Consider the following 22,951-nt stretch of genomic DNA (forward strand, 5'->3'; position numbering starts at 1 on the left):
CCTTGTAAGGATCTGAACTAACACAGATGCTTCTCTTGATCGTAGTACCATCGCATTATTCTGTGTCTACGAAGAATATAGAGGCCATAGCCTCGAGCTGGAAACCTCGAAACACTATTCAAACAATCGGCAAAATATTAAAAGTATATCTCGTCCACCGAAGATCACTCTCACATCGAAAGAAGATAAATCATCCATCATGCCAGCCCGCCCGCAGACCCATTCCATCCCACATCTCAATCCTGCCATTAGATCCCGTCCCATCATCTGCCACCATCTCAAAAATCACTCCCCAGCTCATCAAAGCTATCATCCGGCACAGCCATCGCCACATTACTACTCTCCAACAACCCCCTCACCCTCTCCACCACATCCCTCTGCCCCCGCCACTTCTCCACCATGCCCTCAATCTTACTCCTCAGCTCATCACTCCACGCGACAGGGTTCCTCGGTATATTCTTCGCATTGCGAATCACAGCCGGCAGCAGGATATTCGTCTGGAAACCAGGCATGTTCATGTAGGATTTGAATTCAGAGTATGTTTCGTCTAGGTCGCGGAGGGCGGACTCCATGGTTTGGTAGGAGGAGTGGAGGGTGTGGAGGTAGGTGAGTTGGGAGGAGGTGAGGGAGGCGGCGCGGCGGAGCAGGAGGAGTGTGGTTATGGCGTCGTTTTCGGTGGGCGTGAGGCTTAGGGGTGTGTGTTTGGGGGATGGGGCGCTGGCCCAGAGGGGTGGGAGGAGGCGCATGTGCCAGAGGATGCGGCTGTCGTCTTTACTGTCGGTGAGGGAGCGCATCAGGTGGGTGCGGCGGACGGAGCGGAGGCAGTCTTCGTGGTGGGAGAAGGTGTAGGGTGAGTCGGTTTTCTGGGTCGTGGTTGTTAGCATGTTCATGCGAGCTGTTTCGAAAGCAGACCTACTTGTTCTAGTAGTAGCCGGTATTGTCGTTCTGTCTTGAGGAAGCGGATGAGCATGTCTTTCCACGCAACCCGTATCAATCCCGTTTGTAGTGTGACATCGACGTCGAAGTGCATGCGCCGCCATTCGCATGGGAGATCCAAATCTAGGACCGCATGGTCGAGCCGGATGCACCAGCGCAACGTCCCGAAATATTCTTCCCTGCGACGCAACTGCAGTCGGTCCAAGACACTATACCAGTCTGAGTCCACGTCGAGAATGGCATCGCCATCATGCGCTGCCGCACCGCCTACTTGCCAGAATGCGTCATACCACTCCTCTGCGATCTCAAAAACGGCGTGCGTCGCGCTCCACGCGGGTCGATTTGTCTCCGGATCTGCAGCAGTATCCCACTCGACGTGCGAAAACCCCGCTTCGAGTAAATGGACCGACTCATACTGTTCGTCGTCCAAGTCCACCATGAGTCCAAAATCTCTCGCCCCCATATACCCCACCAGCTCTGTCCTCTGCAGACAGCGGTATAGAACCCGCCCGTCGATCGCATCGCGAAAGCCACGGCAGACTAACCGCCAGTCGAGGATATAGTCCACAGGGACATGTTCGAGAATCTGTAGGAGCAGTTCTGCGGGGAGGTGCGCTAGCGTCCTGTTCGTAGAGGAGGACGATCGGTCTTGGCTCGAGTCGATGGCGGTGATGAGCGCAGCGACATCGTCGGTGGAGAAGCCGAGCTGGATATGCCGGGCGAGATACGAAGGTAGGGGTGCGTTATCATGGTTGTCGTTGCTGGAGGAGGGGGCGTGGATGGGGAGGCCAGCGGGCGCTCTAGCGCGCCCCGGTGACTGCGACATTAAAGTTGATCCCAGGTGTGGAGATGCGGGGATGCGCGATGGTTAGGGGATGGTGTGTGTTTTAGTGTCGGTCCGACTCGGAAGGCACGTGGTGTGTGGCACAGCGCTCCAAGGGATTGCGAGATGTGTACGACGACGCGATTCCGGTGATAGTAACAGCGATGGCATTATTCCTGAGCGCTTACTCCCAATGGGTATATAGATGTGAGTTTCACGATCGGTGACGCGGGTCTTGCCGCTACTCTCACGCTGGCCACCTGGGCATGCTTGCTTGATCACCGCAACACTCCCCCACCACATTCGGGAAATAGTAAACTTCAACATTCTGAAGCCTACATTAGCGTCAGGTCCTCTAGTTCGCCTGTTTTCGTTTACATGTAGGCTGCAGACCTGTTCAGTTTCATCCTGTGAGGTGCCCCGACAGCCCTCAACCCACAACCCGCCCTGGAACGCGCACACGCGCGACATGAGTTAACGATCTCGCATATGTTCGGCAACTCGAAAGTGATCCTTAGACTCCAGAGCGGAGTCAGTGGGTCGGACCTTGGCTACTGATGGTTTAGTCCCAGCGGCTTGCCCAAGTGGGGTACATGTCTGTCCTAGTTGTCAACGCGTATTCCGCAGCATCCTACGGATATGAACAGCCGTTCGACTTCCTACACAGAATGCAGGTGCATGAGGGAAAGCTGTCCCGATGGTGCAGTCATACATCTCAGCATGGCTTCCAGTCGATCTTTCGCTCGCTCAGCGCCTTCTACCCGCCATCCTCATCATACCGACCAACTCCTTGAAACGATTTCAAGATGGCCCCCGCAGTCCGCCGACCCGTACGCGTGGGCGGCGCCTCAGGCGGCTTCTCCGACCGTGTTCGAGCCATTGCATCTCTCGCCAAAGACGACGTCGATGTCATAGTAGGGGACTGGCTCTCCGAAATGACCATGACCATGCATGGCACCGGAAAGCTAAGGAACAAGGAGCAGATGCTGCAAGCTCGCTCATTCGAGGAGAAGCTCAACTATGCCATGTTCGCTGAGAACTTTATGGACTGCTTTACTCCTGCAATACAAGATATAGCTACTCGTGGTATCAAAGTCTGTGTCAATGCTGGTGCATCGGATACGGAGCTACTGGCTAAGCTTGTAGATAAGACGTGTAAGGAAGCTGGGTATTCAATGAAGGTTGCTTGGATCGAGGGTGACGATGTTACGGGTACTGTCAAGAGTATGCTGGATAAAGGCGAGGGGTTCAAGAGCTTGATGCATGATAAGTCGGTACCCGAGTGGGGTCTTGAGCCTGTTTGTGCTCAATGTTATCTTGGTGGTTTGGGTATCGCTAGAGCACTGACGGAAGGGGCTGACATTGTCATCGCTGGTCGTGTCTCGGATGCTTCGCCCATTATTGGTGCCGCTGCATGGTGGCACGAATGGACGAGTTATCAATTCGATGAATTGGCTGGCTCTCTAGTCATTGGTAGGTCGTTTACAATCACATGTGTACGTTGTACTGATATTTCCAGGCCATCTTCTTGAATGTGCCGCGTATGTATCTGGTGGTTACTGCTCCGACTTTCGTAGCCTCCTAGCTCAAGGCAAGCATATTAACATGGGTTTCCCCATCTGCGCCATCGACAACAAAGGCGAGGGCGTAATGTACAAGGAGAAGAATACCGGTGGCTGCATGACAGTCAACTCCGTAACATCTCAGCTTCTCTACGAGATCCAAGGCCCACTATATTACAACTGCGACGTCACCGCAGACCTGACCGACATCAAGATCGAACAAATCGGCAAAGACCAAGTCAAAGTCTCCGGCATCAAAGGACTGCCACCACCCCCAACAACCAAAGTCGGCATCACAGGCTTCGCGGGCTGGCAAGCCGAATACCACATCTACCTTGTTGGCCTGCACATGGAAGAGAAATGCCGATGGATCGAAGAGCAAATCCGGTACGAATTGGGCCCAGAGCTGATCAAGAAGTTCGACGTCCTAAAATTCATGCAAAACGGTTCCTCCGTCATCGACGCTCGCAACCAAGACGTCGCCACGGTCGACTTCCGCGTCTTTGCCCAGTCTCGAGACAGAGAGCTGCTCAACATGCGCAACCCCAAAGGCTTCTTTCGCATCTCCATGGTAAACTTCCTCATGTCGTGTCCGGGGGCGTCACTGGGTAATGACGTGCGGCAAGCAGAGGGGAAACCATACTACGAGTACCATCCCTCGCTTCTTCCGCAGTCAGCCGTCAAACAACGCGTACATTGTATCTGGGAAGGTGAAGCAACCAGCGGGTTCGCGGATGGCAAAAACGTAATCGACATGCCCCTCGCACCTACATTCCGCGAGTACCCGCGCCAACAACCCTCCTACGAAACTACATCACCCATCCCACTCTCCCACTTCGGTCCCACCATCCGCCTCCCCCTCGGCTCCATAGTCCTCGGTCGCTCGGGCGACAAGTGCTCAGATGCCAATGTCGGTTTCTTCGTCCGCCACGCCGATGAATGGGAGTGGTTGCGTAGTTTCCTCACTATCGACAAGGTGAAGGAGTTATTGGGGCCGGAAGAATACAAGGGTAAACCGATTGATCGGTTTGAAATGCGGAATGTCAAGGCGGTGCACTTTTTGTTGCATGATCATTTGGATCGTGGGTATGATGCTTGTAGTACGTATGATACGCTGGGTAAGAATGTTTGTGAGTATTTGAGGGCGAGGAGTGTGGAGTTGCCGGTTAGGTTTGTGGAGAGGGGGGTGCTGTAGATTGTGATAGAATGTAATACACGGTGCTGACATATCATGGTGCTTTCAGCTTGTTGATTGAGAATCGACATATCAAGGCTATGGAAGAATTTTGACTTTGATATGTCGACTCTGTATCGAAACGCTGAAAGCAGCATAAGTGAGAAGAGCGCCATTGCTTTCGATCATAAAGCCAGGACTTGACTATCATGATTTTAGATTTCAGGTATTCTGTATCGATTTGAGCCTAGTCCAGACACATGGTATTCGCCCCTGGCGCTTTTGAAGTTTGAGAGCATCTTCTAAATCTATTTGCTCACATGCAGCAGTCGCGTTGGCTCTTTTGACATGTTTTGAATAGGTGACCGACGCGCTCACCCCATGAAGTAGTCTGACCATCGTTTTTGTGAAGTCGAGAAAGCAATCTTATAATTCGGAGCGATTGTAAAACTGCAGAAGTCACTCAGACTTTGCTCATTAGATCTTGAGTATGATCCTTTTCGAAAGGGCTATACGTTGAGCCGAATTTATCGTCAAGGGAAGCACGAACGCCATAGCCTGCAGGCGCAAGGATTTTTCGTTTGGGGAAGGGAGGCTACAGGAAACATGATATCGGCGCATCTAGTTTTTTGGTAATATGGTAAAAAGGAAAGGCATAGATGCAGGGAGAGAATGTGCCGTGCGAATACAGCATTTGTACAGACCGCAGTGGCCCTAGCTTTTGGATACATCGCCAAATACCGGTATCGCAGCCATGATGGGTGATCTACTTGCTTTAAGTAAAATCGACCCTCTCTTTAACTGGCGGAAGCCCGAGAAGACGCCATGTTTACGACTGTGTTTAGTTTTGTAGTCACATGAAGGAACATCTTGTCGATTCTGGGGTTTTTGATAGTAGGAAAGATTCCACGAGTAGCGGGAAAAGCATGAGAGGTGCTTGTGACGATGCTTGGATATTGGATTGACATCAGAGACTCAACCATGTCTTTTCGGGATTGCATGGACTGTCGTGAGGACTATAAGTACAGTGTTTGCGGAGAACCATTTGTAGTGAACGGGAATGTCTTCGGCAATGCGAGAGGTCTCATGTAAGCTGGTCAGTGTTCATTATTTTTAAGAGAAAGGCGCAGAGCGCAGCACACATCAAATTTCTCATCGCTTTTTTGTTTTTGGAGGCTGCATGCGTAGTGTCTCTGGACGATCATGTGTAGCGACGGCAATATTTTTTGGAACCTCGAGAGGGTCTCATAGTAGCTCTCAAAATTCTTTTGGAAGAAAGGCGCCGAGCGCAGCACACATAAAACTTTCTCATTCCAGTTTTGGTTTTGTGGAGAGAAGAAGTGGTGATGCAGAGACTGGAAAGGAATATGCACAAGGTCTGACTTTATATGAGTGTTTGTGGTGGGGCGCATGTAGTCCTGGCGGGAAACTACATCTACGGGCTGGAGCTGCCGCTCATCATCACCTGTGATGCCTTCAAGAGGACATGACTTCCAAACGATCAGATTCTGTACATGGAGGGATTAATTTTGCAATTTTACTCATGTTCGCTTTCAGGCATGGCGATCGTGCGATGGGGTCAACGGCGCCAGGGCTCAACCAAAAGAGCCTTTGGTAAAGTCATGGAATCGTCGCAAATATGTTTCGTAGTGACAGGTGCCTGATCAATGCCCATACACACAAAGACATCAATACTCGTCAAAGTCGCGAAAGGCACAAAGTAATAAGTCGTGACGACAATATGACGCGCACATGATGCAAGCGAGAAAAGCGCACTGACCTGCACCATCTACACCATCGTCCCTGGATCCTCGTCGACTATTGAAGGCAACGAAAAGTCAACCGAGGTTCGTTTCGAGTCCAAGCCACCAAGCAATCTCCGAAAAGGCTGCTGAGCCACGGCAACCCGTAGGAATGGAGCCCAAGTCACCGGCACGGTTGTCCCCACCCACACATTACTGTACCCACCAACATCGACATCTCAATTCCCATTTGCACGCACAAATCCGATGCCGCCTACCCACTCTTCTCGGCAACGATACCCAGAACCCCTGTCCCGTTGACTCGAGATCGGCACTCGATTCGCACGCGGCTCACTTCGCCGCAGCACCCACTCCACAACACTGAGCATCCTTATATCCGACTACCGCTTTCGGCACGTCTTCGTACCAAGCACCTACTGCAGCGGTACTCAACGCCAGCCAATGTATCTTTGCTGAGAAAGATAATCGTGGTCGACGGGACGCCTAGCGGGTTGTGAAATATGCTGTTTGCGGTAGGTGTAGAAAGTAGGAGGATTGCAGCGGAGAGAAAGACCGAGGATGGGTTTACTGCTTTGGGTAGGAAGGGAGAGGGTGTGGAAATTAGGAGGGGCCCGCGGAGGTTGAGGCCGCTTTTGGCTTGCTGCTTGGAGTAGGAAGAGGGGAGGTGTTGAATGTAGTGAAATCGCGGTGTTTTGCTCCATCCAATGGGTTTGGAGTCCGTCGATGAGCGATGCGGTTCATGTCATGGTCGGTTCAACGCTTTAAGCGATGGACTTGATCATGTATCTTGGCACAATGCTGTTTTGAAGGCCTTGTGTGCTGTCAAGATCATCATGTTGCAAGACGGTTTTGGAAGAAGAGCGCAGCACTCCCATGAAGCGAAGGACATGCTTTTTCGTGATCAAGGCGATGATTAATAATATAGGACAAGAGACATCCTCAAATCGTTTACATGACATGCAAGCAAGCCTTGCACATGAGTTTGCGCATACCAACTTTTTAGAATATCCATGGGAAAAAGTACGCATTGAACTTTCATGTGATATTCGAAGATTTTGAAGGCCCTCGGGCGTAAACAAGATAACACCCTCTGTCCAAAGTCGCGATCATAAATAAGGCCAACAACTACATCACATTTGTATCAAAGACTTTGAAACTCAATAGGCTCTTTGACTTCTGCACTCATGCAACTGTGGTGATGTAAATTCGCTCAAAATCTCATGCATCTGTCGAGTACGGACTTTTGACCACCAGCTCCATCATTCGCCACTGGCGATTTTTGGGAAACAATGAATCATTGGGAAAAGTGGCCCTCCAGGGAGACATTCAACGGCAATTCGGCAGTTTTGAAGTTGAGCGGCAGAACAGAACATAGAACTTGCCATCTGTTGTTTTGGTAAGGTAAGGTGAAAAGTGAAGTTATGGAAGCTCTACCTTCCATCTGCGAGATATTTATATTGTCAGAATACCACTAACGTTAGAGTGGAGTGACGAGTACAGCTTATGGACAAGGCAGAGAACCGAGAGAACACATGGATCCAATCTTGCTAATTTTTGACAAATAGTGCAGCAATCTTCCGCCCGCAGGACTTATCCTAGCCTCGAAATGTCTTTTTGATCTACATAAGAGCAAATATCTCATATGGCTGCCGATTGATGATTTTGGACTTTGGTCGAGCACTGAAGACTACATGATGTTCTCAAAAATGGTACAAGAGATCCGAAAAAGACGGACATGTGTACCCAGCGATCTTGCACTTTTCCCACATACCGCCTGCATTCTTTTTTTTTTCTGCAAAAGCGACATATATTCGATGAATGCGGAGCTTTGGACGTTCTCAGAGAGCAGAGGTCATGAAATCGCCCGTGGCGATTTTGAAATGATGGAAGAAAGGCGAGCTGCCGGGAGACATATCATGGGAGTAGCCGAACTTTGGAACGATCGAGACAGCTCCATAGATCTCGAGGGAATGAATTTTGGAAAGAACCAGGAAATCCGGACATAGTCGTGTTGTCTCGATATTTTTGATAAATGAAAGGTGAGGATATGGAAGAGAAGTTGGAGGACATACATGAGAGGTGGTATTTATACTCGCTAGTCTCGTCCCCTCCTAAGGATTCTGGCTGCGCAGCCGGTGCCGGAGGAGTTGACAGCCATCACATGAATCACAACTTCGCGCTTGCGCCCGCATTCGGCGCGGACGCCTGCTCGATCAAACATCCCGCAAAGAAGTCCGCAACACCATCCAAGTCATCAAGGCTCGTCACTTTGGATGCATCTAGAGCTGGTTAGTATTTCTCTTGCAGTCTCATGATCGCGCATCGACTGCTTACATTGATCAGGTCTCACGATGACGACTGCGCCCACGGCGGGGCTCACACCGTACTTCTCGTAGGCATGTCCGTGACCGGAATTATAGTGGTCGTCGTCGATGAAGGTCTTGTGAAGATCTGTCGCATTGTCAGCGCGATGATAGACAAGATACGAAAAGGCAACACACCGCGTATATTCCACTTCCCGCTCTTTGGCCAGAAGTAGTCGGGTATGCTTTCCTGCTCCGTTTCCGGGAATTTGCTGCTCAACACAAGGAGCGTCTCGATGACGCTGTCGATGTGTTTTTCAGCAGGTGTATATCGGCTTGCGGTTGCTTCGAGTGTTTTTGCCAACTGAACGGTGTTAGAATACGAAGACTATGGAAGCTGGGCGCGCATACTTTGGCCAGTCGCTCGCGATGCTGCGCTTGGTTGACATCCCCCCCAAAGACCACGACGCGCCACCTCCCATCACTCCTCAGTACACTCATCAACTGCACGGCCTTACAGTCGCAAAACCGTATCACCTGCGCGCTTGGAAAGCGCGTCCCCACCGTGACCGCCGTAGCCGCACTCTTCTCCTTCTCCATCCCCTTGGTAATAACGGTGTCTTCGTACCTCGCCGTGAACCCCGCCATATACCGCCCGCTCTTCCGGAAGTAGTCCGCAAACTCGCCTTCGTATCGATCTTTTCTGCTGATCATCTTTGCTAACTCTTTGTCAAAAGCAATGAGGTCAGCTGCCGTCTTACTGCGTTCGGTAACGTATGTCGACAGCAGAGAAGGCGGCGAAAGACCAGACAGCACGGAGCCAAGCTTCCAGCCGATGTTGTACCCATCCTGAAGCGATACGTTCATTCCCTGACCTGCTTTTGGTGAGTGTGTATGACACGCATCGCCCGTCAAAAAGACGCGATTATGCGCATGGAAGACTTCCGCGAGGCGCTGACCGATGCTGTATGCACTCCACCAGAAGACATCTGCAAAGTCCATGGTATATGGCGCAAAGATCCTGCGAGTCTGGTCTTGCAAGTCGGCCAGTTTCACTGTCTTGGGCTGCGTGCCGGCGGGAAGCTGGATGTAGAAACGGACTAGTTGACCACCCTCGCGGGGAATGATGATCAGGTTGCCAGCGGTGCTGTGTATGGTGCATTTGCGGCGGATGTCGGGGAAGGTCGTAAGTGGGTAGATGTCCATGACACCCCAGACGGTATCGGAAGAGTCGCCGAGCATGCGGATGTCGAGGGCTTTGCGGATGGTGGAATGTGCGCCATCGCAGCCTAAGACGTACTTTGCTTCCCAGACATCTTCTTTGCCATCTTTCTCAGCGGTCACTTTGACACAATGCGCGTTTGGGTCGTTCTTTCTCTTCTCGTCGATTTCCACACTCTTAACGGCCCAGCCATACTCGATCCCGTTGCTCGTGCCTTCCTTCCATCTTCCCTGCTCTTTCAAGATGGTCTCCATCTTTCCCAGCATCAGTCCGTTCATGCGCGCTTGATTCAGAATCACATGTGGCAAATGACTCAGGCCCTTCTCCGTATCGATTGATCTGCTCTTCCTCTTGATACCGCCTTGCTCATTGCTATTGCCATCTTCGTCCACGCCCCAGAAGCATACCTCTAAGATATGGTATGCCTCTCGCAACAGATCTTCCGATAGACCAAATGACTCGTAGATCTCTACTGTGCGCACCTGTACGCCATCTGCTTGGCCGATCTTTAGTGGACCAGGACGTCGCTCCAGAATCGTAAATGGGATATTGTAGATTGCTAGCCAAGTTGCTGCGAAGACACCAGCTGAACCGGAACCGGATATGAGAACATCCGTTTTTGGCATCGCGTCAACGTAGTATATCGATTCGTTATCGAATTGCTGGAGTTTGGCGCACTAATGGGTGAGCCAGTAAACGGTAAAGATGAGATGGAAGGCGATTGTATGCGATGATTGCGATAGTGCTACTCCCTAAAGCGACGGTCAATGATACAGTAGCAGCGAAATTTACATCGCGAGATGACAGCATTCCGCGAAGTTATGCCTGCCGAATGAAGCCCCGAGGGTGCATCGGACATGATGCGGGGATGAACATCGACCCGCTCACTAGCGTATCATCAATGCAGCGAATCCGGGGAAGGGGCCGGAGTAAGGTTCTCCCAAACTTCGAGCGGTGAAAGTACATACGACAATCATGTGAAGGCAGTGTTCCAAGGATGTCTTCAGCAATGGTATTCGCAGTGCTTGCCAGATGGAGATGGGATGGGTTGTGCTGCTGCGGCGCTTTCCACGCGTCCCCAAGAAGCCTCGGCTCCGACAAGACCCCATGTAAAGAATACATCAAGACACCCACCTACAGGAACAGGACTGTATATGACCTAGAAGTCTACATCGCCTTGAGATCTTGTCGTAGTTTTATCTCTAAACTAATGTAGACTGTAGGGCACCTGTTCGTTCCCTTCCTTGTATGAGACGACGGTGTGCGCAGGGAGGACTTCGGTCGATTGTAAAGAGTTGGTATTACTATATAAGCGCTAAATATGTCATGATCTCGTCTGCAAAAGGCGGCAAAAGAGCACATTACCCTGTGCTTTTGCAGGTCCTAGTTCCTCCAAATCCGAAAGGCTACCGTTCACAAGCAGTAGTACAGTGCTGAAGCATTTTGCCGAAACTGATATGCGCCATAAACTCCACCCAATGCCGTAAAATGGTATGCGCAAAACAAGTATCATCGAAAGTAAAACAAAGCGGGATGTTGTCGTGAGCCTAGTGGCCGACGGCGGAGTAGTGCGAATTGCGCGTGTACGGTTGTTGGTATAGCGATGGTGCGTCGTAGTCGGAGTCCTGGTACATGGTGCCACGCTTTTGGTCTTCCTCGAGGAAAGGCTCCTTGACCTCCCAGTTGTGTTGCTTGACGCCGACGGAGAATTCGAGATCTTCGCGAGTGATGGAGTCCCAGTACTGGAAGTTGTCAGCGTTGTTCGATTGGATGATGTTAGTGATAAGCGTACCTTGTAGACCATCATGACAGCAAGCAGGTTGCAAATAGTTGCGAAGAAGAGGCCGTCGATGTAGTGTTGGACCTGGTCGCAGATGGTGTCGCTGAAGACGTATAGAATGACCTGGCCGATGACAAAGAAGAAGATGCCGAAGGAGATATCACCAAGTGGCCAGCGGTCCTCCAATGTTCCAACAACCAAGATGATCTGGCTGACGGTGTATACGAAGAGGCAGATGGCGTTGACGATGTAGGTAACGACAAAGATGCCGACGGGGTTGCCGGGTTCCAGTCCAGCCCAGCCCTTGAATGTCAGGAGGTTCACGGCACCGCCGACGATGAACATGGCCAGCGAAGAGAGGCGTAGGAGCCAGACGGAGAGTGTAGTGCCATCCTCGTAAAGTTGGAAGCCGACGAAGCCGTTGATGAGCAGACAGGTGCATAGCGCGGAGACGAGGCCATTCTGGGCGGCGGCGAAGTACGGGTAGGCGGCAGAACCAGGAGCAGCGACACCGGCGTCGAGGACGAGCGATATGATGGTCAAAAGGAGGTAGATGTAGAAGAAGGATGTGATTTCCTTGCGGCCTGCTGTGCATTAGTGAACTGCCCCGGCTATAGACGGCAATGCGCAAACGTACCGACAGCTGTGAACTTGGAGCGCACATGGATAATCATGACGACGGTCATAATCATGGCCAAAATGTGCATAAAGTCATTCGCCGCCTCGAAAATGAGGGTATTCGCAATCTCAATGGTGCGCGCATAGCACTCTGTCTGGATGCCCACGCCATCGTTGATCTCCTGGTGGCCGACAAGCGCGCATAGTGGTATCGGTGCCTTTTCGCATATCGTCTGGAAGTCGCCGAAGCCCATGATGGCGGATTGCGAAACGTGTGGTGTCGCTCGGGTTGCGGCGGGTCTGGCGCGGTGTACGGCGGTTGCTTGGTGTGGATGACGGTAAGTGAGTGAAGTGTGATAGCGGAGGAAGGTGCGGACGATTAGCGAGTGAATGTCCGCAAGGTAAACAGAAACGAGAGAAAGCGCGGTGGGGTGCGACGAGGGTCAGGGATACTATGGGGGCGGTTGTCAGGAGTGAATGCGCACTGTTGACACTTCCCGAGCCGCACTAGGCCCACCCTGCAGGTCGTATCCACATCCAGGCTAGTCCGTGCTATTTGCGTCTCCACGATTTTCTCCGGGCAACGAAACGATACAACCTCGTGATGCCGCCACTCGCACTAAAGTCGCGATCCTCCTCTTTTGTTAACGTCCTTGTGGAAGAAAATCGTCCCTGTCCATAACATACTATGTCCATAAAAGACACCGCAGCGGCTCGTAGTGGCACATAAGAGAGCATGCTCGAGCACCAATTTCGGGAAAACTTGGCCCTTGGTGAAGTAGATAACATAGATGTCTACATTGCCTCAGGGTTCTGTCATCTGTTGGCTTTATCGCTAATGTAGGTTGCAGAGCACGCGATTTGTGCATATGTGGTTTTAGAGCGACAAGACACATCGACAAACCCGCCTGATGGGAGCTGGTACTTGGAAACTAGATTCCTTGCGCCGCTCGGGTCCTAGGGCAATGCACCTCGTTCAAGGAAAAGTATGGACGCCCTAGAGCCTACTTTGACGTTGAGTTACATGCTTTGCATCTTTTCAGGTTAATGTAGGCTCCACGGTGTTCACGTTCTTTGTTGAGTGAGGTGAATCTGTAAAACCGTGTTCTGTCGGAACAGGCGTCAACATCCTGCTAAAACCACATTGTATAGCTTAACCTCTGGTATTTGCACCGAGACGAGATGGTAGCCTTCCGTGATTGGGATGTCACTATGGAAGTCCCGCACGGTCAGGCAGTCGTCAGATATGAGCAAGTCTCTTTCACTCACATTCCACTCTCACTTTGCACCCGAAATCTCTTCTCGACGAGCGCGACCCCAAACCATCGACTTCACTAGCAATCACCGCCCACTTCTGCTTCCTTCGACCGCTTGCCCTGATGATCTGAGAGCTTCCAAGTCCTGAGTCGCCGCTCTTAACAGCCGACGTCCTCTACCAAGAACAAGTTCCGTCTCAACTTCATATCACACACGATGGCCGACTATCCTCCTGATTTCTCCCGCACCGCCAACGACGCAGTGTCGCGACTGCACGACTACCAGGCGCAGAATCCTCTTCGCGTCACGACTGGACCAAGGGGCTACTCAACTTCTCCGTCGCCCGGTCTAGCCTCCCCGTCCATGTCTCCAACCACGTCCGTACGCCAGCTATCACCGCCTTCCCCGAGGGTTCCCAGCTTCCAGCCTTCGCGTATGGCTATACCACCGACCGCGTACGCTCCTTCCCACACCACCGCGCAGCATGCTCCGCCGAAAGCTCCCCTGCCCATCATTGGTACGCAGTCGAAGTCCCCTTCCCCGCCGTATGCTTCGCCAACAGGTCACATACCCATCATCGGTACACAGTCGAAGTCGCCATCCCCGCCGTACGCTCCGCCGACAGGCCACATGCCCGTCATTGGTACGCAGTCAAAGTCGCCATCCCCAGAGCCATCACCAGGACCGTATGTGCCGCAGATCTATCGCGAGCCGCTTGAGCGTCTCACTCGCGAGATGCTCTACGATCGCATATATCTGGTCCTCCGAGATATCTTGGCTATCTGGTGGGCGGAGAATCCGGACGCAATGCATCGTCTAGTCTGTAAGTTCTCTTTTCCGCTGCACCACATAGTTTCTCCTCCGCTGACTTAGGATACTTCCAGACTATCTGTCCGACTATGTCATCAATCTTGGTGTCCACGGTATCTTCGGTCCTAATGGTATACAGTCACTCTGGCAACTCTGCATGTTCATAGGACATGAGGGTAGACGTAGCTACATGTGTTTGGCCGTCCATCCGGAACGCGGCCGCACTGGGGCCCCCACGATCGTTCTCAAGGGCGACCTCTGCGAGAAGGAGGGGAATGACCCGTTGGTAGACGAGGAGGTCTACGGATTGGCCAAGGACGGTTTTGAGAAGGCCGCTCTGGGGTTGCATGCAATGATCCTCGCCAAATCTCCAAACATTTAGCGGTGGGAAAAGTGTGTTGGGGCGGTTGGTGCTCCTCAGACAAGGAAGAACCTGAAGAGACTGAAGAAGTGTGCAACCTACGATAGGACAATGAGAAGCAAATGGCAAGCGTAGCGTGGATGTAGGCTCCGCGCGGCGACATCTTGTAAGCTACCTAGGTATCTTAGGTAGTTTCGACTCAGTAGCTGGCATGGGAGCGCGCGGGCATGTACATAGCTGTATATAAGCACAGGCACATATCCCGTCGATCAAAAGATACAATGCCTCATCTGGATGCTGCACTCTTCGCTATACCAGTCGTTGCGCGCCTGATCTGCAACGTCGACGGAAGTCAACATAGGGAAAATCTGAACAGGCCTGCAGCCTACATCAACATAAAAGCATACAAAACAGGTGGCCTGGCGTCGATGTAGGCTCTAGACCTGTTCGGGTTTTTTCTTGTATGAGGTGGTCGGACATCTGCGGGTTCGACATCTCACGATTGGTCGGCTCGTAAAAGCACGTGATGCTTTCCGGGCGCTGATGTCATGATTGGCCGTCTTCCATCCGCCACACTCGCACCTTCGTCGCGTGTCCTATCCGACTATACTCACGCGTCTCCATCATGCAGTCACGCCGTACTCTTACCGCCATCTCTGGCCTGCATCCAGGATGTCTTCGACGAGCGAGGCGTCTTTCCAAGCCCGCAGACGGGCTCCAAAAGTGAAGACAGGCTGCAAGACGTGCAAGTACGCAGCGGACACCTTTGCATGTGACAAAAGGCTGACACATCGATACCAGAGTGCGACGCGTCAAATGTGATGAGAAGAAGCCAGAATGCCTCAAGTAAGCATTGACTCCCCGTTCTCGCGGATCATTCCGTGAGCTAATGCTGTTAGGTGTGTGCGTACTGGCCGCAAATGCGATGGTTACACTACAAACGACGCGAAGTTCCAAGTTCATGTCTGGACTCATGGACGAGCCTCCGATCCGCAGAACGCCATCTCTGCCTTCAGTGGCCTTGGAGATAGTGCACGCTATCTGGACTTCTACTATCATTGCGCCTGCCCTGCACTCTCCACCAACTTCGACAAAGAATTTTGGTCCCGTATCGTACTGCAGATGGCCCACTCGGAACCGGCCGTGCGCCATGCCGTGATAGCTCTGGGAGCTCTTTGCCAAACTGAGCCTGGAGATATGAAGCATGCATGTGCGGGCTTCATTGCCAATCACGAGCGCAAGGTCATGTTATCTCATTACAACAAGTCCATTGGCTGCTTAGTCAATCGAATGAGCGATGCCACTTACTCGCCGGAGCTTGGACTCGTTATCTGTCTTCTTTTCGTCTGCATTGAGTTCCTCCAAGGCAACTACCATGCCGCCTTCACCCATTTGAGGAACGGCTTCAAACTAATGTACGCGCCCCGCATGGCACTACCGAACTATCGGGGCTCATTACAAACCACGTATCCCCCAAAGGTAGCATTGGACGGGTCCGGACCTTCGAGAAGCTCAACAGAAGACAAGTTGATGTCCATCTTCACCCGCGGCATGGCGCAAGCTTTGCTCTATGGCGCCAGAATTCAGGAAGATTTGGAGATATTGCAAGTGATGCCTGCTTCGTACTCCAAGCGCTCATTTGCGAGTCTCTCCGAGGCGCACCAGGCCTACTTCGAGCTTCGCAATGCATCTATAACTCATCTGTATATTATGGGAAGAAGATCACTCGTTCGGCAGGATCCTAGTCTTGAACTGTATCGAGAACGCGACAATCTGTTGGCGTGCCATCATCTCTGGTACGAGAACATGCAGCGCTTCGAGAAGTATCATGCGCTCTCGAACGATGAATTAATGGCTGCGAACGCCCTCAAGGTTTCGTATCACACGACGTTTGTTTACGTATCATGCTCAGCAACAGTCATCGAGAAGACATACGACAACTATCTAGATCACTTCAAGAAGATCCTGCATCATGCCCAAGCAATCATCGACTCGAGGCCGCCCACGAACCCCAACACCGCTCACTTTACTTTCGACATTGCGATAATTCCTCAGCTCTATTTTGTCGCAACTCGATGCCGCTGTCCCGTTACCCGACGAAAGGCAGTAGCGCTTCTAGAACGTAACCCACCACGCGAGGGCCTTTGGGATGCGGGGCAACATGTGGCGGTGTCCAAACGAGCGATCGAATTGGAAGAGGCCCAAGTAGACCAAACCACCGGCTGGCCGGTAGAAGAAGCGAGATTATGGAATTGCATAATCAAGGCTGGGATGGACGAAAAGGGTGGCTTCTCTGCGACATTTCTACCAGCCGCATGGATTGGGGACCTTGATGCGAACGGGAATCAGAAGATGATTCGCGAGTTCTTCGTTCTGTGAGTGTGGCGCGCCACTGCATGTGGGTTTTACGGACTATGCCAAACGTCCAGAAGGGGGTCTCCACTGGCACGGTGACATCGCCTTCATGCCGCGAGATGATACCGCTACAATTGGTAAAGTTCTATCTTCCATTGTGACAGCAGCAAACGATCAACAAGCCGGATACATGAGTAAAGCATCAGATCAAGCACCGCGCCGACCACATAAAAGCCTGGTCCCGCCGAAACATAACTCGCAAATATCTACACTCCAATCCAACAAGTACAACTTCCAAACATGACTTTCAACCCAGTACGACACGCTTTCCAGACGATGCTAGCGGACCAGAAGTACCGTGGTCTCCCGCTTCTCACCGCTTCAGACTACACACCTTTCCTCAGTAAGTCTAACCCTCTTCAACATGCTGATTGATTTGCTAACACATTACAGAGGCCATTGAAGCTCTCCTCGCGAACCCAACCTTCATGCACGACCATGCCTGGCAGACAGAATCACTCGAGCATTCCATCAGTCGCCCAGCCTTCAGCGCCAAGAACCGTGACGATTGCAACAACAAGTTGGATATTCGACGATACGAGGGCGCGGAGAAGGACTCTCGTGGAGCGACGGTATTTGAGGGCAGTGTTGTTCTTATTGTCGTTGATGGGTATGTGATGGCCAAGGGAAGAAGTACCTCCTCGCCGACAGATGCGCTGCTCGATGTGTTTCAGAAGGTTGTTACTTTGGCACGAGAGTATGAGTGATGTGGCTCATGGCGATCATTGAGGTTATGTTCATGGCTTGTCTGTATTACTAGTGCCCTGTGCTTCACCTCTTGGCCGCGGCGGATTGTTGCTGGCGGCCATTTGTTCTATCATAATGTATACTAGGCTTGTACCAAACTATCAACGGTACCATTCAATCATCCAAGGCTGCCTGACTCTGAGTGATGCTTGTCGAGACATTGTGGATATGCAGCTCGATTGCTCGAAGCCGCTTTCGCAAACATGCGGGAAGGTATGATCAGCCAAGCTATCTTGCGCCGCCACAAGTGGTAGCCAGACTTCGTGTCGCATCCTATAGAACCGTGTTTAATGTACAGGTATACATTACCTTAAGAGGTAGCTACTGATAAGACTGTGTTTAAAGTAGAGACATACATTACCTTAACAGGTAGCTACTGATCATGACTTAGCGACATGTATGCAGCAACATGCGACACGTGTCTAGCCACCTCTCATGCTGCGAATGGGTAGCAAGCCAAAACGTCGCCCACATCGCTGAAGAAGTTTGATATCAAACGCATGTACCATATAAGATGCTGTTTCATGGCCAGTCCGTAACTTCTTCCACGTAAAGAACACATCAAGACTACTGTAATCATGGACGAAAAGAAATGCGACCCGAACTTCAAGAACCAGGTAGAATACGTCATAACGGACAAGAAGCTAGGAGTCTTCACTTCTACGGAGTACCAGCCTTGGTGTAGTAAGTGCCACCTTTTCCATCGGAAGTGATTGACTAACATAAGTCAAGAGGACATCATCTATCTTCTCGACGTGGGAAGAAAACATCTACGAAACTACACGTGGGAGGGCCCGCAAAATGACAAAGACGTAGAACTCCATTCCGGTGCAACGACCCTCGTTGACGGCGGCGACTCTAACGATTCACTTGACAGTATGGCGCGGTCTTTTGATTACCCACCTGGATTCGATGCGTCAACGATAGAGGGTCAAAAGTCTCTCTCAGTCAATATCGCGTGGGAATTGGAACCGGAATCCTGGATTCCTGGTGCGGTCCGTTGGGAGGGTCATGTTGCGCGCTTCTTGGTTGGCGAGTGGACGCTGGCGAAGGGTAAGTCGGACGTGAGTGAGAGGGAGGCAATGATAGCGCTCTTTGACAGGGTGCATATGCTGGCGGAGAGGTTTCGTGAGATGGATGAGGAGAAGCGTAAGAAGGATGAGGCGGAGCGTGCAAAGAACGAGGAAGAGCGTATAGCGAGGGAGAAGGAGGCTGGAGAGGCTGTTGTCGAGTAGCGGAAGCCCCATAATGACGACTCCGTGGGTTCGATATGTGGTGGCAGGATGTAATAAGTCTCCGTATAGCGCTTGCCGTGGGCACCTTGCCGATGGCGGTAGCTACCAGCCCACTCTAGCCAATTATCAGGTCGTCGAGCAGATAGCATTCCTAGATTGGTACCTCATCCAACGGAAACCTAAAACTCTAGAGCCTTCATTAACGTTGGGTCATCTACCTTGCATGTTTTCATCGTGATGTAGTCCGCAGGCCTTTTCGGTCGTCGCCTTCACTTTGAACGATCGACAGGCCCATGATGACTAACCACTGCGCACGAGGACTGTTATGGGTTGACGAGTGAGAGAAAGTCAGTCCGCGGTCTAAGGCAATAAAATCACTAAGTATGGCTCGACTTATATTCCCTATCGCGGGAGTCTCACCATTCACAACCTTGTGACCTCTCACGCAGCGCGACCTTCGGGACAGATACAACACGGCCTAAAGACCACCAGCAACCCGTCTTTTGAACCGCCACACAACCGACAAGAGCGATGAAGCTAAGGCTCCGTCTTGGGCCGCCCAAAGACAGGCTGCGCAGTCATCTGCAAAGCTCATTCGACGACTCTTTGGGCAAATTACCGTCGCACGATCGAACACAGCTCCTTGGTAAGTAGCCAGGCCAGTATAGCTGCAATCAACTAATCGCGAGCATCAGACGACCTTTGCTTCTTGTTACGCAGCCCTCTCTTCCTCTACACCATCACCCCACGCATTCGCCGCGCGACAGCCTCATCGCAACGCCATACAACCGGCCTTATGACGCCGAGTTCGCTAGCCGACGAAAGCGTAAAGGGAGAAGGCATCGATACATCAGCGCTCAACATGAAAATCGGATGGGATGGCGAGAGCTGGGCGACCCAACTCCTCTACGACAACATCTCGCTCATCGAAGGTCGAGAATACAACACCACAAAAAAGGCCGGCTACGCTCCAAGTTTCCAGTGGTTCTGCGAAGAGGCAAGGTTCTTAAGCTGCGAGTTCCACGCTCGTGAACAACTCGCGATGGTGGCGCCGAGCGATGCGGTCGATGCGGAGCCAAGGGAGGTGGAAGGTCGCCGGACGCGCGCGAAGAGTGCGGGGAAGAAGGAGCGTCGCGTCGTCAAGTTGAGTATAAGGTACAAGATGGTTCGTGGTAAGCCGACGCTTACGAAGAAGGCGAGTTAAACGAAAAGTTATGCGGTGTACCAGGGGGGCGCGAGACGGACGGGTTCGCCGAGATATGGGGGTTCGGAAGCTGCGCAGTAGTATTATAGTGCGAGAGATATGATGCTATGGAGCGTGGAGTAACTCGCGGTGTGCATGCGTTCGAGAGAGTGGCGGAGCGTTCTCGTATTCTACAGGCAGCATTGCTATTCCTGCGCTATCAGCATAGACGAATGTAAATGTACCCGTATGCGAAGATGGTTGTTCTTGATGAGTTGTAAATGAGGTGTTTCCCTTACGTATACATCACCGTCCTTACATGGGGGGTGCAACTTCAAGCACGATGTATATGCTAACATTGTACCCAACTCGGGATAATCAGGTCACTTCGCGACGCGTCTCGATACGCTCATGCAACGCCATCCTCAGACGAAGCACGATGGCCATCGGGGATGGATCTCGCCACAAAGTCGATGACGTATCTTGACAGTGAAAGTGAGTCTGAAAGCCGCTACGCAAAGGCGTACGACGTGTTTGAGTAGGTAAAGGTGCTGCGTAATACTGGAGCCTGGAGACTCACCATCACAGGCAATGTTTTGCAGGCGCCCGGACGCCGGAGTTCTCCCGACAGCAGGCAGAAAAGGTACGTGCGACGCTACTGGACCTCACGTGACGTCTAGCGCGCCAAGGCCAGGGCCAGTATATATCTCTGCCGTCCCTCTGCCTCCTCTTCTGTTCCTTAGCTCTCTTTGCCTTTTGGCTTAGGTACGTCCACTTTACCCTCCAACTTTGAACCCCACTAACATCCCCTAGATCAAGTGTAGTATCTGTTCTTTTCAGTTTAATCTCTGAAACTCTCCCACGGGAGAATTCTTGATTATTCCTATTTTTGAAACCAGTCGAGGAGGCTCTGGGCTTGCTCATCTTCCTTGACACAGTGTCGCCAGTATTTCACTACCTCTGGCAGACGCGACTTTTTCATTAAGACTTCTGGCTTGCCAGTCGCTTGAGGAAGAAGCCTGATATTAAGATTGAAATGTGCTGGCTCTTTGGAGACAGTTGACGACTGAAAACATAATCATCTGTATGCAACGCCGTTATATGATACTAAATGCTTGAGCGTGATATGCCCTCCATTCCTCGTTATCAAGCATCTACTCGCATGATCCAAGGCATCTCTACTCGCCATTTGCATGAAGGTAAAAGCAAGGGCGGTACTGTGTTCGTCTTGTGCAATCCTTGGCGGTAATGTACATCTTGTCGTTGAAAGCAAGCATTAATCAAGGTCATTGCATGACATGAACTATTGTCATGAAGTGTTGTCTACAAGTGCTTGGAGTGAGGTGGTGGTTGCCATGTCACGCAGCATTTGGTGGCGCACGCCTGTTACCTCTCCTTGAATGTGCTGCATGTCGATGGTGACACCTGCTTATATGGCCCATTTGACGCGGGCGAACCGTACATGCACATCTCGTACAAATGGTAGCCTGATTCGTGTGGTTGCAGCTTAATAAAAGCAACTTTGCGCGGTGAGTAGTGAGAGACCAAAATTTCGTAGCTTGCCGTGACAAACAATCGTCAACTCAGCCACCAACACGAACTTCCTCGCAACAACGCCTCAATACCATACCACACGTCAAAATGGCAGCGAACTCAGGTATGGTCAACCCAGCCATTTTCCAGGACCTCCAGGCGCGCGTAGACGAAGACACTGCTACCCGGGATGTAAGTGGCGGCCGATGGAGCTGCACGTGATAGCGTACTCACAACGCGACAGGAGCTGCGCGACATCATCCAGGCGCTTGAGAAGCACAGTGAGTATTCTCTACAAGAGCAGCGGACTATACTGACATATTGTAGACCGCAACGTCTCATTCGTGTTGTCTAGAGCCCACTCGACACCTGTCAGCGAGCGTAAGTCGCTCTGCACAGGTCTGGTGACACCACAACTAAACGAACTGCAGTGCCTGACATCCTCAAAGCGGCACAAGAGCCTATCGGAAATGTGATCGACACCGTTGGCAACCTGTCGCAGGCTGCGTCCAAGATGCCGTATTACAAGTTCAACAACATGTGGAGCCGTCAGATGCAGGGCGCAGTAAGCTCATCAACCACACGATATCGCTATCGCAATACTGACAACACGGCAGTGCGAGAGCGCTTTGTTCTGGGGCTGGCTCGGTGGTTACAAGTACGACGGTGGTGAGGTGCAATGCGGCCGTCTCTTGACCATCGAGGAGCTCGGCGAGATCTTCAAGAGTACGTTCAAGATTACAATGTACATGCTCATCACTAATTCTACCAGTCCCCGTGAACCTCAAGGACCGCGATGAGTTCCACCTCTCGCTCGAAGAGTACCTCCATTCTCTCATGACGCTCGTCGAGGAACTGGTTCGTTGCCTCGCTCAGCTCCAACCCGCATCAATGCTGACAATGACAGACACGTCTTGCACGTAACGCAGTCACTCTCGGTGATTACGAGCGTCCGCTTCTCATCAATCAGTTTGTCAAGGACTTGCACGCTGGTTTCCAGATCCTCAACCTCAAGAACGACAGCTTGCGCCGCCGCAGCGATGGATTGAAGTACCGAGTCAAGGATGTGGAGGACGTTGTCTATGATCTGTCTTTGAGGAACTTGCTACCGAAGAAGGGCGAGCAGAAGCAGTAGATGTCTGCAAGGTGATGCTGGAGGAATGCTACTACCCAGATACATGTCGCACGAGAAACACGCTACGAGATGAGCAAAAGCGAGGGCAAGACAA

General features: G+C 51.7%; 9 protein-coding genes across 9 annotated transcripts; 6 read left to right on the forward strand and 3 right to left on the reverse strand.

Annotated features, from left to right (window-relative positions):
- Positions 1-278: 278 nt before the first annotated feature.
- Positions 279-1,071, reverse strand: J4E84_006775 (uncharacterized protein; the record flags this gene model as incomplete). Its single annotated transcript, XM_049389362.1, has 2 exons — positions 279-912; positions 1,067-1,071. 2 exons carry the CDS (start codon positions 1,069-1,071, stop codon positions 279-281), a joined length of 639 nt encoding a protein of 212 aa, XP_049243071.1.
- Positions 1,072-2,565: 1,494 nt separating this feature from the next.
- J4E84_006776 (uncharacterized protein) lies at positions 2,566-4,516 on the forward strand (the record flags this gene model as incomplete). Its single annotated transcript, XM_049389363.1, has 2 exons — positions 2,566-3,232; positions 3,279-4,516. The coding sequence occupies 2 exons, from the start codon at positions 2,566-2,568 to the stop codon at positions 4,514-4,516; spliced, it is 1,905 nt and encodes a 634-aa protein (XP_049243072.1).
- Positions 4,517-8,424: 3,908 nt separating this feature from the next.
- Positions 8,425-10,409, reverse strand: J4E84_006777 (uncharacterized protein; the record flags this gene model as incomplete). The annotated part of the gene is made up of 4 exons (XM_049389364.1): positions 8,425-8,537; positions 8,593-8,709; positions 8,760-8,925; positions 9,126-10,409. The coding sequence occupies 4 exons, from the start codon at positions 10,407-10,409 to the stop codon at positions 8,425-8,427; spliced, it is 1,680 nt and encodes a 559-aa protein (XP_049243073.1).
- Positions 10,410-11,330: 921 nt separating this feature from the next.
- CHS7 (Chitin synthase, class 7) lies at positions 11,331-12,435 on the reverse strand (the record flags this gene model as incomplete). The annotated part of the gene is made up of 3 exons (XM_049389365.1): positions 11,331-11,525; positions 11,576-12,147; positions 12,201-12,435. The coding sequence occupies 3 exons, from the start codon at positions 12,433-12,435 to the stop codon at positions 11,331-11,333; spliced, it is 1,002 nt and encodes a 333-aa protein (XP_049243074.1).
- A 1,810-nt stretch (positions 12,436-14,245) lies between these two features.
- J4E84_006779 (uncharacterized protein) lies at positions 14,246-14,630 on the forward strand (the record flags this gene model as incomplete). The annotated part of the gene is made up of 2 exons (XM_049389366.1): positions 14,246-14,252; positions 14,323-14,630. 2 exons carry the CDS (start codon positions 14,246-14,248, stop codon positions 14,628-14,630), a joined length of 315 nt encoding a protein of 104 aa, XP_049243075.1.
- Positions 14,631-16,037: 1,407 nt separating this feature from the next.
- Positions 16,038-16,988, forward strand: J4E84_006780 (uncharacterized protein; the record flags this gene model as incomplete). Its single annotated transcript, XM_049389367.1, has 1 exon — positions 16,038-16,988. The coding sequence occupies one exon, from the start codon at positions 16,038-16,040 to the stop codon at positions 16,986-16,988; it is 951 nt and encodes a 316-aa protein (XP_049243076.1).
- A 276-nt stretch (positions 16,989-17,264) lies between these two features.
- On the forward strand, positions 17,265-17,731 carry J4E84_006781 (uncharacterized protein; the record flags this gene model as incomplete). Its single annotated transcript, XM_049389368.1, has 2 exons — positions 17,265-17,367; positions 17,418-17,731. The coding sequence occupies 2 exons, from the start codon at positions 17,265-17,267 to the stop codon at positions 17,729-17,731; spliced, it is 417 nt and encodes a 138-aa protein (XP_049243077.1).
- A 618-nt stretch (positions 17,732-18,349) lies between these two features.
- Positions 18,350-19,006, forward strand: J4E84_006782 (uncharacterized protein; the record flags this gene model as incomplete). Its single annotated transcript, XM_049389369.1, has 2 exons — positions 18,350-18,455; positions 18,504-19,006. The coding sequence occupies 2 exons, from the start codon at positions 18,350-18,352 to the stop codon at positions 19,004-19,006; spliced, it is 609 nt and encodes a 202-aa protein (XP_049243078.1).
- Positions 19,007-21,830: 2,824 nt separating this feature from the next.
- J4E84_006783 (uncharacterized protein) lies at positions 21,831-22,857 on the forward strand (the record flags this gene model as incomplete). The annotated part of the gene is made up of 7 exons (XM_049389370.1): positions 21,831-21,914; positions 21,967-22,003; positions 22,050-22,103; positions 22,154-22,287; positions 22,340-22,448; positions 22,495-22,580; positions 22,630-22,857. The coding sequence occupies 7 exons, from the start codon at positions 21,831-21,833 to the stop codon at positions 22,855-22,857; spliced, it is 732 nt and encodes a 243-aa protein (XP_049243079.1).
- Between the last annotated feature and the right edge of the window lie 94 nt (positions 22,858-22,951).

The sequence above is a fragment of the Alternaria hordeiaustralica genome, assembly GCF_023758085.1.
Source record: "Alternaria hordeiaustralica strain BMP 2776 chromosome Unknown scaffold_13, whole genome shotgun sequence".
Lineage (NCBI taxonomy): Eukaryota > Fungi > Ascomycota > Dothideomycetes > Pleosporales > Pleosporaceae > Alternaria > Alternaria hordeiaustralica.